This window comes from Phyllostomus hastatus, unplaced genomic scaffold (genome assembly GCF_019186645.2).
Source record: "Phyllostomus hastatus isolate PE091 unplaced genomic scaffold, TTU_PhHast_1.1 phas_contig_348, whole genome shotgun sequence".
Lineage (NCBI taxonomy): Eukaryota > Metazoa > Chordata > Mammalia > Chiroptera > Phyllostomidae > Phyllostomus > Phyllostomus hastatus.
Genome location: NW_025333860.1, coordinates 7,543,602 through 7,560,208, shown reverse-complemented (window position 1 = coordinate 7,560,208; position 16,607 = coordinate 7,543,602). Strand labels below are relative to the sequence as shown.

General features: G+C 43.0%; 1 protein-coding gene across 3 annotated transcripts; it reads right to left on the bottom strand.

The window, feature by feature from the left end:
- Positions 1 to 1,659: 1,659 nt before the first annotated feature.
- Positions 1,660 to 14,593, bottom strand: COCH (cochlin). Of its 3 annotated transcripts, none has more exons than XM_045841163.1 (12): positions 14,462 to 14,593; positions 13,664 to 13,720; positions 13,525 to 13,575; positions 11,447 to 11,603; positions 10,744 to 10,877; positions 10,203 to 10,265; positions 9,919 to 9,963; positions 9,683 to 9,830; positions 6,569 to 6,672; positions 5,629 to 5,855; positions 4,956 to 5,472; positions 1,660 to 2,211 (listed from the first exon to the last, which is right to left on the bottom strand). In XM_045841163.1, the coding sequence occupies exons 2-12, from the start codon at positions 13,695 to 13,697 to the stop codon at positions 2,036 to 2,038; spliced, it is 1,656 nt and encodes a 551-aa protein (XP_045697119.1). In that variant the 5' UTR covers positions 13,698 to 13,720; positions 14,462 to 14,593; the 3' UTR covers positions 1,660 to 2,035. The 3 variants fall into 3 exon arrangements, with proteins under 3 accessions (XP_045697119.1, XP_045697118.1, XP_045697117.1); XM_045841162.1 differs by lacking the exon at positions 14,462 to 14,593 and adding an exon at positions 14,279 to 14,434; XM_045841161.1 differs by lacking the exon at positions 14,462 to 14,593 and adding an exon at positions 14,028 to 14,112.
- Positions 14,594 to 16,607: the final 2,014 nt, after the last annotated feature.

The window sequence follows — 16,607 nt, the reverse complement described above, 5'->3', positions numbered from 1 at the left end:
GTGACACTTTGGTTCTCAGCCCATGCTCAATCCACTGAGCTATACCAGCCAGGGCGTACATTTATTTTTTAAAAGATTTTACTTATTTTTAGAGAATGGGAAAGAGAGGGAGAGAAACATCAGTGTGCAAGAGATAATTGATTGGTTGTCTCACACATCTTTCTCCTGAGACCTGGCCTGTAACCCTGGCATGTGCCCTGACTGGGAATTGAACCAGCAGTCAATCCACTGAGCCACACCAGCCAGGGCAATAGTACATTTTTTAAAAAATCCTTTTTACTCCTTTTCCATTAACTCTATCATCATGTTTGCTTATAAAAATAATTGACAGTAATTGATAAAATATTCATTTCTGCTTCTTGCTGCTCTTTAAGCCCGAGTATTAGCTTCCCTGGCTACCTTGATATCTTAAAACTTTGTCCTTTGTAGAATTAAAAAGTACTTTTAAAAGGGCTAATTAGAGGCCAGCTTTTCCCTTAAGTTTACATTCTTCAGGAGTGGTTCTCTTGGCTGAGAATCTGTGCCTTACGTATTGGGAGAGGTCATGTTGTTAAACCCATTTTAGTTATACAGAAATCTTGTGTTATGTAAATTCATGTTTGTCACTTTTTATGCGGGGTGAGGCACAGTTTATTGTCTTCCCATACTCCATTTTGCCAAGTTTTTTATTTAGTGTCAAAGTCAGTTACAATTAGACTCAAAAGATTAACTGAAGTATATATATCATTCCAGCCAGTTAACATAGTTTTGAGGTCAACTGGTTGTAAACCATTCAGGTGGAATCAGTGAGGGTGTGATGAGAGAGAGGTTGTGCAGTTGGATAATGGGAATGGCAGGTCCTATTTTAGAGAAGATAGGCAGGGTGGGATGATAGCGCCTCTCTGTACCTGAGGGTAAAGTTCTTGGTAAGGTAATAATAATTACATTAACGAAATTCTGATCACTTTTCTTAGGAACCAACTTCATAAGCATGTTTAAGTAAATACAGTGTTAATTATAAAACATTTTTGTTGAACCAAGTAACCAAAAACACCTTGTGCTGTTTAATCTGGTAGCAGCTGTGTATAATGCCTAGAACAATAAGCATTCAATAATTGAATGAAAGGAAAAGCATTTAATCTTACTGCATGATTTAAAAATATAGTTGGTCTTTCTGCATGAATTATTGAATGTAGAATTTTTACCATGCCCTATGGAGAGAGACACTTAGAAAAATAAAGGTAAGGCAGCTTAAATAGTCACTAGCAATTTTATTGCTTAAATATAGTAAAACTATAATTTTTTCCTATAGTCTGTTTGAAATATATGCTTAAAGCTAAATGTTTAAAGTATAAATTTACCAACTTAACATTGTTTTAGCACACAGGTGACTTTTAAAGTACAAGTTGTATATGTCTATACACATAAAAATTAAGGATATAAATAGAAAAATACTAAGCAATCTTGCTATCTTGTTTAGTGTCATTTTTCCATTTATAACTTACTATGAAAATACAAAAAAAGCCTGATAGCTAATTCCTTTCCATTTCATCATCTGTAATTGTAACTTTTTAATATACTAAGTAACAACTATTACTGGTTTAAGGGAACATCTACTTGGGTCAAGATAATTTATATTTGACCTAAAAGAGCTGTTTTTTATTTAAGTTTCTCATTTTCCTTATGTATTTCATACAGAGTGATAAAAAAGAATATTGCTTTTGGGCTACATATCAGATTCTTTTATTGAGCTATGGAATTTGCAAATCACATTTAATATACTTTTTAGTGTAGAACTTTTTAAGATTTTAACCCACAATATATCCCCTTTCCTGAGTTCCTAAGGGTCATGATTATGAAGCCTCAGCAGAGTCAACAATTGAGTCTAAATTGTAATTAGAGACTCTTAGCTTTAAATGAATGCTTATTTGCTTAAAACGGCTGTTGGCATCTTTAATACAATAGTTTTGTATCTGATCCTAATATGCTCTATAATATTTCAGTATTATGAAAATGTTCCCTTGCCCTTTTTCTTTCAGTTGTCAAAGTGTCACCATTATTGCTGGGATTCTAAGAAATCTCTGCAAATGCCCCTGATGACATCGGAAACTATTGGTTCTAGTCCCGTGAACTCTCTTGTGAAGAAAGCATGCGACTCCTTTGGTTTAGAGGCCATATCTTTCAGGTCATCCAGAGGTGCCCAAGCCACACCAACAGAGAAGATGGTGATACCTGCAATGGAAATACAAGGAATAAAAACCAAGTTCCAGTCCAGATGTAAAATTATGTGTATATATTTTTTCATACATTAGGACATAGTTGTAGAGGAAACTGCCTAGTAATATCTGAAGAACTAAATCCCCGGTAGCCAATCCTTAGGTAGGTTTTAACAGTTTTTGTGGTAAAAATGGCTAAACAGTTTGGTCAAATCCATAAGCTTTACCATCAGTGTAATTAACCACGTTAACAGACAAATGATCACTGACAAAAATGTTTGATACAGTTCAATGTCTATGATACAACAGCTAGAAGTAAAACTTTCTTGACTTGATAAACAATATCTTTTTTTTTTAAGATTTTACTTATTTTTAGAAAAAGGGGAAAGGAGGAAGAGAAACATCACTGTGTGGTTGCCTCTCCAGCGCCCCCTATTGGAGACCTGGTCTGCAACCCAGGCATGTGCCCTGACTGGGAACTGAACCAGCAACCCTTTGGTTCTCAGGTCAGCACTCAGTCTACTGAGCCACACCAGCCAGGGCTGATAAACAATATATTTGAAAACAAAACATAACAAAACCCTACAGCAAACATACTTGGTAAAATGAAAGCTTTCCCTCAGACTGGTATGAGAAAGTACTGTGTACTATCAGCACTTCAGTTAACCATTATAGTGGAGTCAAGCCAGTACGACAGAACAAGGAAGAATCGGATATGTAAATGGTTAGGGTTTTCTAAAGTGGCATAGTCTGAGGGAATGGTGACTAGTACACTAAATAATAACTTTCTTCTGTTTTAGTCTTTATCTATTACATTGCAGGCTGAAAATTGTTAGTCTTTAATCCCAAAGCAAAAATCTAGTGAGAGAAACAGCTAGAGAAATGTCTATGAGGCATTCCACCTGCATTCCCTTGAGCAACCAGAAGACTTTTATTCCAAAGTACATTTTGGCCAAGGTGTTAATTAAATACATTAGCTTGATTCACCTCAATCCCAGTTGTAAAAGCAGTGGTTCAGTAGATTTTTAGTGTAGACTACCATCTATCTACTGGATGAAATTTCCCATCACATTTTGAGAATTTCTGAAATAGCTATCCCCCTCCTATCTAAGGCTTTATCTCCCTTCTAGTGGTTTATGGTGCTCAGAGTTATGAATGCTTAAGATATAAATGAAGCAGATTTCAATGATGTAAAAGCTGCTTGAAATGATTTGTTACTTATCACCACCAGCTCGTACCTCTGGCAGAAGAAAAAAAGTCAAAATTTTCCTCCCACTTAGTTTTCCTCACTTGTAATTCTACATTCAAGCCCAGATTGTTTAGCTCAGGCCTTGTATATAATCATAGTTAAAAGAATTAAAAAATGGTTGTGACCTAGCCCAGAAATCCTACTCTGTTTTCTGGCTTTTGTTAACTTTCATATTTAATTTTGATACCACTGAATAATTTTCATGAAATTAGTGTGGCCCAACCTCCTGAAATTCAATTAAGGAAAGTACATTTGAGTTGATCTAGTTCACTTTAGCCCGAATCCAGTTGTGTTAACCATAACTTAAGTAAGCTCCATTTTTAAGGAGTATGATAGCAAACAGGTCTCCAACATAGCTTAGTTGCTGATGTATAAAATAAGCCAGATGTATAAAAATAAGACAATGGGTGTATCAGTTCTAGTAAGAAAAATGATTCCATCAATATTTATAAAAGTGCGTAAATGCATTGGCAGAGGTACTAATGTACAGAAAGAACAAGGTCATCATTAGCAATTAAATAGGGAAAAGGAAGTGCAGAAGAGTATAAAAAAAGAAAAAAGAAAGGCTGCTAATCCCCCGCCGCCGCCACCAAGTGAGCATTTTTGTTCTTTAAATATTACTGGACTGCAGTCACTCAGTTTCATCCCGGGAAAGGTACCCTCAGCTTCTTGTTGGCCTATCTGATGTCAGCATACATCATGCTGATGTCTTCAGGAACCAGGGACCTTTGCCAAAAGTAATACTAAGGTTGAGATAACAAAGAAAACCTTTTTATACTCTATAACATCAGAGTGTGTTTCCATTATTAAGGAAAAAAACAAACGGAAGTTTAGATGGAATAGAATTAAAATCATTATTTGTGGCCTTATAACCTTATAAAACTCATGCCAGCCTGAAAACGACAAAAGGATGTTATCAAATAGTAGATTCCAAGGCAAATTACAATAAACTGATTGGGAGTGGGGGTGAATGTATTCCAAGTCTGAGTCAAATGTGAGGACCTATACATTTTCACGACACAGCATGGTTCTCGTATTTCCTCAGTGAGAAGGTGGTCGGGAGTGGGGACTCGGCCAGACTGCGTGGGTTTGAACACTGGCCTCGCTGCTGTGTGTTTGGCAGAAGTTTGTTTTTGTATCCGGAATGGGAGTAGAGCTGCCTTGACAAAAATCAGTTAATGTTGGGCAAAGCTTTTTTTTTTTTTAAGATTTTATTTTTAGAGAGGAAATGGAGGGAGGGAGAGAGAGAGAGAGAAACATCAATGTGCAGTTGCTGGGGGTCATGGCCTGCAACCCAGGCATGTGCCCTGACTGGGGATCGAACCTGCGACATTTTGGTTCACAGCCCATGCTCAATCCACTGAGCTACGCCAGCCAGGGCAGGGCAAAGCTTTAAGAACATGACTGTAGGTGTTTGTTCAATGAAATAAATACGTAAGTCTATACGTACTTCTAAAATTCACCTAATCCCTCCTCCAGTTCCCTCCGCAGTCCTATGACAAGGACCTTACCTGCATCATGGGCGGCAGCAGCCGGGCCTCGCACATCATCATAGGACTGCCCGTCTGTGACGACGACCAGGAAGTTCTTGTTGGGGCTGTCCCTCACGGGGCCAAACACGTTCCTCACGGTGAAAGCAATGGCATCACCAGTAGCTGTGCCACCGCTCATATAGCGGATGTTTCTGATAACTGCTAGGATGTTCTCTTTGGTGTTATAGTCCATGAAACTGAATTCTGTGCGCTGATCATAGGTGAACTGGACAGCAGCTATCTTGGCACCAATGTCTGAGATTTCAAAAGTCTTGGCTATGTTGGAAACAAACTCAAGCATGAGGCGGAAATTACTGTCTCCAACACTGCTAGAGCCATCAATTAGAAAGGCAATGTTCACTGAGTTATAACAGGTCTTGCTGCACATCATTTGCTCATGAGTGCAGAGCTTCTGTACCAGAGGCTTTACGTACTTTGTGGTGCCAAACCAGTTGGGCATGTGGTAAGAGAAGAAGCCATTACTCCGACAGACGGCCTAGTGTGGGGGAAGGGGAAGACATAAAAGATATCCAAAGGGATCAAAACTTACTTTCTTAGAAGTGAAAAGTCCAGGTATGGGCCAGTCAGCACTATGCCTCGAGGTCCAAAACGGAATCAGTACCATAACAGAAGACACCCCTCACCTCCTTACCTTATCAATAAATGCAACATCCTGAACCATCCCCAGTTCTTCAGGGATAGGCTTGGCCACAGAAACTATAAATACATTGACACCAAACTCTCTAGCCACAATGCCTGCTTCCTCAATGTCATCAGAAGGCCAGCCATCAATAAATACCACTGCCACTTTAGGGATCCCTTTTCTCACTCCAGCGTCTACTGTGAAGAATTTCTGGGCGGTATGCTTCAAAGCTTTTCCTAGGTTTGAAAAAGAAGCAAGCTGGAACCACCACTGCTCAAGTGACATTTCTATTTCCCTGTACCAACTCAATGCCACCTTGTTTAAGAATTTAACTTCTATAGCACCTGGTTCTATAATAGATGCATAAGGTGGGAAAGTTGAGTTATCTGTCAGGCCTTTTGCTTTTGTCTTCAAAATGCACATTACTTATCCCATCACTTCCGCAAAGCCTCACATTTCCTTTCCTTATATTAATCATCAGTCAGAAACAGAAAACGCTCCCACTCCTGTACCTGTGCTCTCTGTCCCTACTGGCTGATTAGTACCTCTAACGTCTCGGAACACGAAGCTGCCTTTCTGAGGGTCCTTAGTGCTACTCTAGTTTTTTCTACCACATCTACATTCATTAGGTAAGTCTGTTGATCTTTGCTTCTTTTTACCATTCCAAACAGGTACTTCTCTAAAGTGACATCTGCCCTATTTGCAATAAGGATTATAAATCACAATGCTTTAATTTTTTTTTTAAATGTGCAATTTCAATGAACCCTTTGGTATATTTTCCATTAAAGATTGAGTATCTCAAATGATCAAGTGCACATCTAGCCAAAATTCCAGTGACAGGAAGAAGAGTTTCCCATTTCCTTACGTAAAACAGCATAACACTGTTTTACAACGCTGACCATTCATAACCCTCTCCTGTGTTGCATCCCAGGTGCCAGAGTCCACTCACCTGTATTGGAATTACCCCCTCGGAAACCTACTTCCTTTATGGCAAACAAAACATCTTTGGCTGATGTAAAGTTTTTCAAATAAAATTCTATTTTGGGATGTTCACTAAGTGAAAAAATGAAAAAAAAATGTCATTCAGAAAGAATTGGGAAAGGAAAAGCAATGTAATACATATACCTTTAAAAATTTTTTAACCTGGGCAATGTCCAGGTTAGGTTTCTTTCTTAATCCCACACTATATCATCAACTAAGGCATTGCATCCTTACTTGAATTATTAGGGATCTTTCAGAAATGTAACAAAAACAATTGCTACCTTGAGGGTTTACTATATTCTGGTAATATACTCTATGTTATAGGTATTCTATCTCATTTCATTATGACTCTATAAGGTAGAAATTAGTATTTCCCTATCATATAAATGAAGAAACAGGTTCAGAGTGTTTGGGTAATTTTCCCAATAAAACATAGTCACACTTTAAATTCAGATTTGTTTGGCTGTGATGGCCATGCCCAAATTCTACGGAGCACCTGAAACCAAGCGTGGCTCAGGGCCCTGGGCTAAACAGAAACCAGCCTGGTGTAAGGCTGGGCCCGCTCCACTGGGGGCCCTGCAAGCTCCACACAGTCTGGGCCTGGGAAGTCAGGTCTCTGGTCAGAGGAGGCCGCTTCAGTGACACTAAAGCCAATGTTTAACAAATAAGAAAAGTCATAATGAAATGCACTATAAAGTATTGTAATATTGAATTTTTCTGATAATAAATGATATTAACATTTGCTAATCTTAAAATTATGTGTATGGTAAGGGGTCTGAGATTTTCCATATTTAATAGTAAAAGAAGTACAGCTCACTTTTATACTTTATTCATTAGAGACCATGGTGAGTACAAAATAGCTAAAGTACAATTTGTTAAGTTATCGGATGAGTCAATATTTCATAAATGCAAAACTTTTAAGATCTTAGCATTATCAATGGCCATTAAGTCAAGATTTTTGAGGGACAAGCATAGGCCTGATTGTATTTCTGCATGCCTGATGGTATGATTTTTGTATAACTCATGGAATGTTGGGTCACAAAATCAGATTTCATGGGTTGATAACCTCACTTTTATGGCCACTTTTCAGCTATCCAAATTATGACTTATGATTTTAATTTTATAGTCAATTTTCAACTATCCCAATTAGTCCTATTATTACCTCCTTAATGATATATTGTTATTCTGCTTAAGTAGAAACTCTTGATATAGTTCTTTTTAAAATAGAGAAACTATAAACCAGGAAGTTTATAGAAAAGCTAGTCTTTGTATGAGTCTACAGGGTAGTGTAGTTTTATCTTAAAAAGGAATTCAGTAAAAATAGCAAAGGAAAAATACAAGAAAAGTACTATGGGAAATTTGCCTTATGGATATTACAGTGTACAATAAACCTACAATAATCAAAGTATTGTAGAACAGATATAAGAAGTAGCAAATAGATTTAGCCCTGGCTGGTGTGGATCAGTGGATTGAGCGCCGGCCTGCAAACCAAAAGGTCGCCAATTCAATTCCCAATCAGGGCACATGCCTAGGTTGTGGGCCAGGTCCCTGATGCGGGGTGCACAAGAGGCAGCCACACATTGAAGTTTCTCTCCTCCTCTTTCTCCCTCCCTTCCCTTTTTCTAAAAATAAATAAAATATTTTAAAAAAAGAAGTAGCAAATAGATTAGGCAAGAAACAGACTTGCCTAAACTTGTATGTAAAATTGATATCATAAATCAATGGAATCAGACCTCATTTTTTTTAAGGTGTGGAATGAATTGTTAAATCATGTAGAAAACAACAAAGTTAAATTTTCACTCTAAAAGAATCTGTCTAAAGCACCAATTTTAACAAATATAAGAACAAATTAAATATAAATTACTATTTGTAATAGTACTGGTGACACCCGTACACACTGCTGATAGTAGTTTAAACTGGATCAACTTTCTGGAAAGCAACTTAACTGTTTATTTCAGAATCCTTAAAAATGTCAGAACCCTCTGACCTGCTCCCACTCCTAGGGATCCAGCCTAATCAGAGGTGAGACGCAGACACCACACAGGCGTGCATCACCATGTGCGGTGCGATGGCGAAGAAGCAACAGAAGAATGGACAAATAATCACGCGAAGTAACATGAAACATTATTTTTTGAAGAATATTTGTGATATGGCAAAATGTTCAAAACACCCAAGGATGAAAGAAAAAACAGGATATAAAACTTTTTTGTTTTTTAGTCTGAGGTTTTAAAATCAAGAAATACCCTCTTGTCCTGGCCAGTGTGGCTCAGTCAGTTGGAGCATCCTACCGTAAACTGGAAGGTTGCTGGTTCGATTTTTGGTCAGGGCACATGCCTAGTTTGCAAGTTCAGTTCCTGGTCTGGGGCGTGTACAAGAGGCAACCAATCAATGTTTCACTCACATATCAGTGTTCCTCTCCCTCTCTCCCTCCCTTCTCCTCTTTCTAAAATCAATATACATGTCCTTGGGTGAGGTTTAGAAAAAAAAAAACTGTATTAAGAAATATCCTCCTATCTACAATCAAATATTTTCTTAACACACTGAAAAGAAATAACAGATTCTACAGTGATTACCTCTGGAGGTTATGTTTGGGAAACTTTTTTCTTTGTGTTTTATATGTTTTTCAAGCTTTTTATAATACACATCAATAAATATTATTTTTAAATGAATAAAACAAAAAAGTCAAGCTTCAGATCTCCAATCAAGGGAACATGGAAACAGCTAAAAAGAAGAACAATGGGGGGAGGAATGGACATATCACTGTCTATTCTTCCTTTAATGAAGAGAAATTAGGAATTGAGCAGAATAGATGTGCAGAGGTAATGGTATGAGTAACATGACCCTTTAGTCTACCTTCTGGTCCTCAAATAGCATATAATTATCTAAATCCTTTTATTCCAGAAAGGAAGCACTTAGACCTATCCAGTCTGCTCAGACAGTCTTAGATACTGACTTTATAGTTTGGGAATCCAGATAGTCCAAAACTCAATAGGTTTATATTGAACTGAAATGAATGCACCTACTAAAAGGACTGATCATTTGTCATCATTCAAGTCTCCTCCGCTTACAACAAGGTTGGTACCTGGCTTGAACAAGGCCCACATGTGGTCCTTCTGTTCCAATTCCCAGCATCAGAGCCACTTTCCCAACAAAATTCTTCTGTAGATTAAATCGACGCTGCCCAATATTAAAACTTCCATCAATCAGAAACGCAATGTCTGCTTTACAGTCTGTGAAAAAGAAGTCTTTCTGTTAGCAGTTTCAAGAGGAGGGAGAGAGGAAGAATATTATCTTCCCAAATGGATAGTGGACTCCTACCTTTATTGCCAGCTTTCTTGTCGGGGGTTTTCTTTAGTCGTTTGCCTAAAACAAAGGAAGCATTTGGCATTAGCAAAAGGAAGCAGTTCCATAGCAAGAAGCCTGCAAGGAGTATCATTCTTAAAAAGATGATTTTTTTAAAAATTAACTTCCTAATGACTATCTGGATTGGGGAAGCAATGCCCAACAGAGAAACAAGCCAGGAAGGTAGACACAGTCGATGTGCCTGCAGTCCAGGACTTCCCAGAGCTGTGTCAGGCGGCCATAAGCTCCACATTTCATACCTGCTGGCGGACGTGCTGTGGACACTGCTTGTCCTGTAGCTTCCTGGGTAGCACTTTTGCCTTCTGTTAAAATAAAGAGGAGGCTGTTTTTCCTCTTAATTGTTTTTATCATCAAAGCAGAATGACTCTAATTTAGGGTATTATAAGATGATAAATATAATGTAATGATGGTAATTGCAGCAATAACTGCTGCATTCTGGTTTCAAAGAACCAAAATGGATTCTTCTCTATTAGGTCATATTTCAAAAGGATCACCAAAAATGAGTTCACATTCATCCACTCAATTTTTGATGTAGCGTTACTTGGTAAATGTCAGGGCATTCTGATTACAGACCATTCACAGCTCCACTGCCATCTTCTGAGTGGGCCCTTGACCCTTTGGGTCCCCTGGCTCTAACCCATAGTTGACCCCTTCAGTCTTGATCACAGGTTTTTCCACTGAAGTCAGAGAGGTTGGGCTGAGAAAAGCAAAAACTTTTTTTGCAGGGCAGGGGGGGGGGCAGTGTTTACACAAAAGAAAGAACTACGTAATTGCACCTACTTGTCACTGTGAAAGAAGCAGACCATCTAGAAAGCGACTGCGACTGGATGCCATTGGCAACTACTGAGGAATAGTTTTCTCGACCCGGGAGGCTGTAGATTCTCACGGGTCCCCCGGAGGTGCTGATTACTCCCCTGAAACACAAGAATAACAGCTGGGAGTCTATGCACACTTTTCAGAGGCATCTGACTGACTTGTGCCATGCTGCATCTATTGCTTTGATTAACTGAGAAAATAGTTCAGCAGGAAAGCCATCTTAAGGATGCTGCCAGCCTTTTAATAAACTTGCTTACACAGGTGCAAAATCTGCCTGGGAAAGTGGTTTTGTGCTGTCAAGCTGAAGTGTAATAAGAATACACTTGTAGTATGTTCCCTCATCTGTAAAATGGAGTAAAATTGTACCTATCTTGTACAGTGGTAGAGTTGTCATGGAAGTTAAAACCATGGCTGGCACATAGAAAAACTCAGTGATACATGACATGATTAGCAGTATTTTAGAATCATAGAAATCTAGCTATCAAGAAATAATGCAATGTGCCTTTGGTCAGAAAGCTTCCCTGGTGAAGCTGGTGTTGAAGGACATTCAGGAAAACCTTAAAAATGTATCCATATTCTATGGCACCAAGAGAAAGAAAAGGTGGCTAGGGAGGGAATGAAAATAATCACAGTTGCATTTCTCTCCCCTTGGTATGTTTGGGCTTACCTGTGGACAGCGGCACCACATATGCTTGACACAGAAGCATATACTATGTTCCCAAACACGGAGAATTCCTCAAGAGGGCAGCCCCCTGGGCAGAGGACATCTGCTTTCTCTTTCCTGATGTCCAGGCCTCTGGTAAAGCACGTGATAGCAATGGGAACTGAAGAGTAAGGAGGGAATGTAATAACCATCCTAGGACTTTTGGGGCAGTGTTGGTGGGGGAACTAGGAGATGAGATTGATGTTTTACTTCCCTGATTTTGACGTTTCTTGTTAGGAAGATTAACTTCTGTACTGTCCCACACCATTCCAGATTTTAACAACCTAAAAGTTAGTTTTCTGATTTAATTTAGTCCTCAGCCACTATAAAGTCTAACTGGGGCATTTTCTCAGTCCTTACCAGTTTGAAAATACATAATTGGAGCCATATCAGAACTATAAAATAAGAGACACTGGCCATTTATTAATTCCTTCTAGTAACATAAAAATCTCACTTCTGAGGACAACTGTGTAGGTAGTTCCCTGAGGTAATGGAACTAAGTCTGGGTCAAGCCTGTGAGGAACACTCTCACAGACACGTGCACACACCTCTCTAGTCATCCTGTGCTTCAGATGACCCTTTATACCAGCGCCTTTAAGATCTATCAATTTAAACAAACAGTAAAGAGATACTTCTCTTTAGTGAATGTCATTTAGCTCAATCACTCATTTCACAGATGGAGAAATGAAAGCCATGGGGTTAATTTGAACAGGGTCACACAGCACAGCTTTCTGCAACTCATGCAGGACAGGAAACAGAGAAGTTAGTCCCTTCAGAAGGGAGCATTATTATCTGAACGGAACCTGTTTATTTCTGTTCCAGATCTGCCCAGAGCGCCATAGAAAGGACTGTTAATACTCTCAAGTTTTACATGGTCAACCCAACTAACAAAGAACCAGAGATTTTACTACAGAAGATGTTAGGTACAGACAAGCCCTTGGCAACCTATAATTAATTTTATTTTAAACACACACACACACACACACACACACACACACACACACACACACGTTTTTCCAAGACAGAGTAATACTGTCTGGTCATACTGCCCAGTTGAGAAGCCTGCCTCCAACAAAGACCCTTCCCTAAGAGCCCTCTGCACTGGGCTGCACCCTACCCTGCACGTGCCCCTGGAAGGGAAGGCAGGAAGCCAGGGACAATGCCAGTCCCCTAGCTCTGAAACACTCTAGGTTTCTGGGGAAATAAAAATCCTTACCAAACACGATAGTTTCATGCCTCTTATCAAACAGCCTTAATTCTTCCTCCTATTTCTGGTGGCATCAGACAAGTTACCTCTATCTGTCAACACTGGCTTTAGTGAGAGTGTTGGGGGAGGGGGCGGAGCTGGAGTGCTGAATACAACCTGGTGCAATTCTTACCTTCATTTCTCCTTTCAAGAAAAACAAAGCATGGATTTTGGAGAAGAGTTTGTCATTTATGTTGTAGAGAACACGCCGACGACACACCCATACTCGGACTTCTACACGTGGAACAAACTCTAAAAAGACTCTCAAATGCTGCCTTTTATAGGGGACACTCCTAGAGACCCAGTCAGGGGTCAGACAAGGTGGGACACCGGCGTAAGCCTCTTTGTCAGCCCTGAGAGTCTGAAGTCGGGTCCAGCAGGCTTCCCCTGGCTCCAAATGGTTGCGGAACACCGGGACGAGTTAGTCCCCCCACCTTCTGTGGGGCTCAACGAATACCCCCGCCTTGACCTTCCGCTGTAGCAGCTCCACCAGCCCGGGGCTCTGGGGATGTGAGTGTGGACGGGGAGGTCGGGAGGGTTCCTTTTCCGCGCCTCGGAAGGACCATAGCCTTCGGACCCGAGAGGCCCCCTCGCGTGGGAGAAAGGGGTACGCCGGAGTCGACCGGCAGTGGGCACGAATGGGGGCGCGCCGGCGGCCGCTCCCACCTGCGCGCGCTCCAGCCCCGCCCGCGCGCCGCGGTCCAGGGGCGCCACCTGAGCGCGCCTACCTGCGGGCCCTCCGCCCCTCCCGCTGCCCCGCCCGAACCCCGCGTCCCGAGCGGACACCGCCACTCACCGGGCCCCTCGCTGCCCACGGGCTCCGGCAGCTGCAGCAGCAGACTCAGACCTGCGAACAGAGGACAAGCGCGAGGGCCGGCTCCAGCCTCCCCCGGCCTGGAGAGAGGGAAAGCGGGTGGCGAGGGGCGCGGACCCACCGAGGCAGAGAACGGGGCTCCAGGCTGCTGCCATGGTAGTCGTGGGGCTGCGTGCACCTGGGGAAACAGAGAACGCGAAGGAGGCTCCGGCGACCCGGCGCTGCTCGGAAACCCGGGCGCGGCAGAGGAGACAGGGGAGACCTAAGGGCCTCCGTCCCGGAGCTAGCCAACGCCCCCGCCCCCTGTCGGGGTCTGGAGGCCACGCTCCAGCTGCAAATCGAGCCCGACCCAGAATCGATGTGCAGCCGCGGGCCCGAGTGGAGGGTGAATTGGGAAGGCAGGCAGACAGCTGGTAGCGATGGAAGAGACGCGCGCACAGGCTCAGCCACCCGCACTCCCGCGCCGGACGCCCAGGGCTCTGCACCTGAGTCCGAACCGCCTCCCTGCGCCCGAATGCGAGGAGCGCGGCTCCCGCGGCCGCTATAAAGGCCGGGCCGCGCGCATGAGCACTGTGCTGGGGGGCACGCGGGGTGGGGGCCAGGAGCTGGTCCCCCGGGCCGGGCGGGGGCGTCCAGCTCCACCCTCACCCCCTCCCCGCCCCGGGGTGAGGACCGCGCCCAGGAGCCTGCCACCCCCCCCCCCCCCCCACCCCGCGGCGGCGCGGGCCTTGGCCACCTGGACAGCGCACGGGTCTCGGGGCCGCACAGGGAGGCGCCTGGGCCGGAGTCCACTCCCCGGACGCGGAGCCGGAGTCAGAGGTGCGGGGATGCGTGCGGGGCGGCGGCGGAGACCCGTGCCTGGCCTGCGCTAGGGCCCGGGAGGCTGCCCGACGTGCGGCCCGTGAGGAGCCCGCCTCACCCGGCTGGGGAGTGACGGTCGCCCGCGCACGGTCCCGGACGGGGGCCCGGCAGCCCTCCTGGGGCCCCGGGCTCTGCTCCGCCTGGGCCGCTGAGGTGGCGCAGAGCCGGCAGGTCCACGCGGCCTCAGAACAAAACTTCCCAACCTCGGGCTCCGAAGGAAACGAGTTTCTTTTCTACTTCTAAACTAAAACCAACCTGGGTTTGACAAACGCATGCCCTGGATTTGTTAGAAACCCTGACAACTGATTGGTTATGCTTTGGACCTTAGGGACCCAGCCTTCCGACTCGGTTCCCCTGGAGTCGGATGTCCCCCAGCGGCTGCCTTTACTGTCAGGGGGACGGCCAAGCTTGTGAGGGGGCCCCGAACCCTCCTCACAGTTGCCTTTTCTTCTTTTCTACATCGGGAAGGATTTATGCTGGGTTGCCTTGCCAAAGTCCCAGACCTTGGCAGTCTGTTGTCATTGCACAGAACCTCAGAATCTGTAAGTATTTATTATCTGCTAGGATAGTGATACGCCACCAGGGAGCACTGACATTTTTTCTCTTCATTCACGTTGGTGGCGCTTGAACTCTCCGACCACATGCCATTTTGTCCCTTGGTATTGAAGTCACAGACTAGAGCTGTGATACTGCTGTTACCGAAGGTGAGCTTTGCAAGAGCTTAGACGGCTTCTTCACCTGCGGAGCGCGCTGAGCACGTCTCTGAGCATTTTGATTCAGGAAGACTTGGGGTGTGGCTCGGGAGTTAGGTAATTCTGAGGTGTAGTCCAGGTTTGAGAATTACACCCTACCAAACTGGGGTAATAACATTTCTTTTCCACTGAGGTAGAAACAGCACTCTCTCTGGGGACTATGTAACTTACCTTCTTCATTCGTGACACTAATATGTCTTGGAGTCACCTAGTCTGTTGAATTCTTCATGGCTTCCAAAGGGACCACTCCACCAAACCCTTCATCCACAACCACTTGCTGCATTTAACATCAAGAAGTCTAGATATTTTACAAATTGTAGTGGATCTCACGGCTTCCATTTCCTCCTTCCCTCTAATCTCAGAGTCACAGGTTGTGGCAGAATTAGTGCAGATCAGTGTATCCTATCTTCTTGGCCACAAGGATGGATATGAACCTAATTTTGGCATGTGGATTAAAGTTTTTGGACACTTCTTGGAAAGGTTTCTCTGTGTGTGTGTCTCTCTCTCTTTCCCTCCTTCCTTCCCTGATAACTTTTTACAGGTGAAAATTGGAGGAAGTATATTCACGGGGAGTGTAAGTGACAGAAAAGTGACCTGCCTGGCAGTTTGGGAACCACCCCCAGACCCAGAAGAGGAGGTGTGATAACTCTCTTCACCCAGTTTTATTTAATCTAAAGAATAACCAATAATTTATATGTCAAAAAAATCTATCCATCTTAGGGGAACAATTCCATGATTTTCAGTTAGTTTACAGAACTGTACAACCAGTAGCACCATTCAAATTCAGGACATTTCCATCACCACCAAAAGGACCCCTTCCTCTGCCCGCCGCAGTCAACCACCTTTCCCCATACTCGGCCCTTGACAACACTCATCTCCTTCCAGTCCTTATAGATTGCCTTTTATGGCCATTTCATATAAATGGAATGATACAAAAATGTGGCTTGTTCTGAGGTTCATCCGTGCCATAGCATGCATGAGTACTTCCTTTTCATTACTGAATAGTAATGCACTTTGAATTAGAAAGCAAACACATCACCACCACTTGGAAGCCAGATATTGTAGTGGTCTCACAACTACCTTCTCCTTCTGGAATCAGTCAGTACTTGCACCAGGCCACCAGGGGGTATTGATTTCACTGCCTTTACGACCTGAATGTCTTCTGCAGACAGAGACTACTGTGGGCTGGGGTGGGGGAGTCGATTCTTATTTTCATGGCAGCTTTAAAGATTTAATGCCTTCCATGGTAGAGTGACCCTATTCTTAGAAACCCATTAGTAATCTAGCCACCATGCCCAATATTTTCCTGGGGAGATATATTAAGCCTTCAGGACAATTAAAACTATCTTTTTCATTATTTGGTGAGATAACAGGGTGGGATAAATGCCTTCAATGAGGCTGTGGGACAAATTGTCGTGATGCTGCCACCCCACAGCTCAGCAGGCAGGTGCC

Coding starts and splice junctions, on each gene's coding strand:
- COCH (XM_045841163.1), bottom strand. CDS start 13,697: ATGGCAGCAGCCTGGAGCCCCGTTCTCTGCCTCG. Junction 9,964..10,202: donor CACAGCACGTCCGCCAGCAG/GTATGAAATGTG, acceptor CCTTTGTTTTAG/GCAAACGACTAAAGAAAACC. Junction 6,673..9,682: donor GTGGGCCTTGTTCAAGCCAG/GTACCAACCTTG, acceptor TTTTTCACTTAG/TGAACATCCCAAAATAGAAT.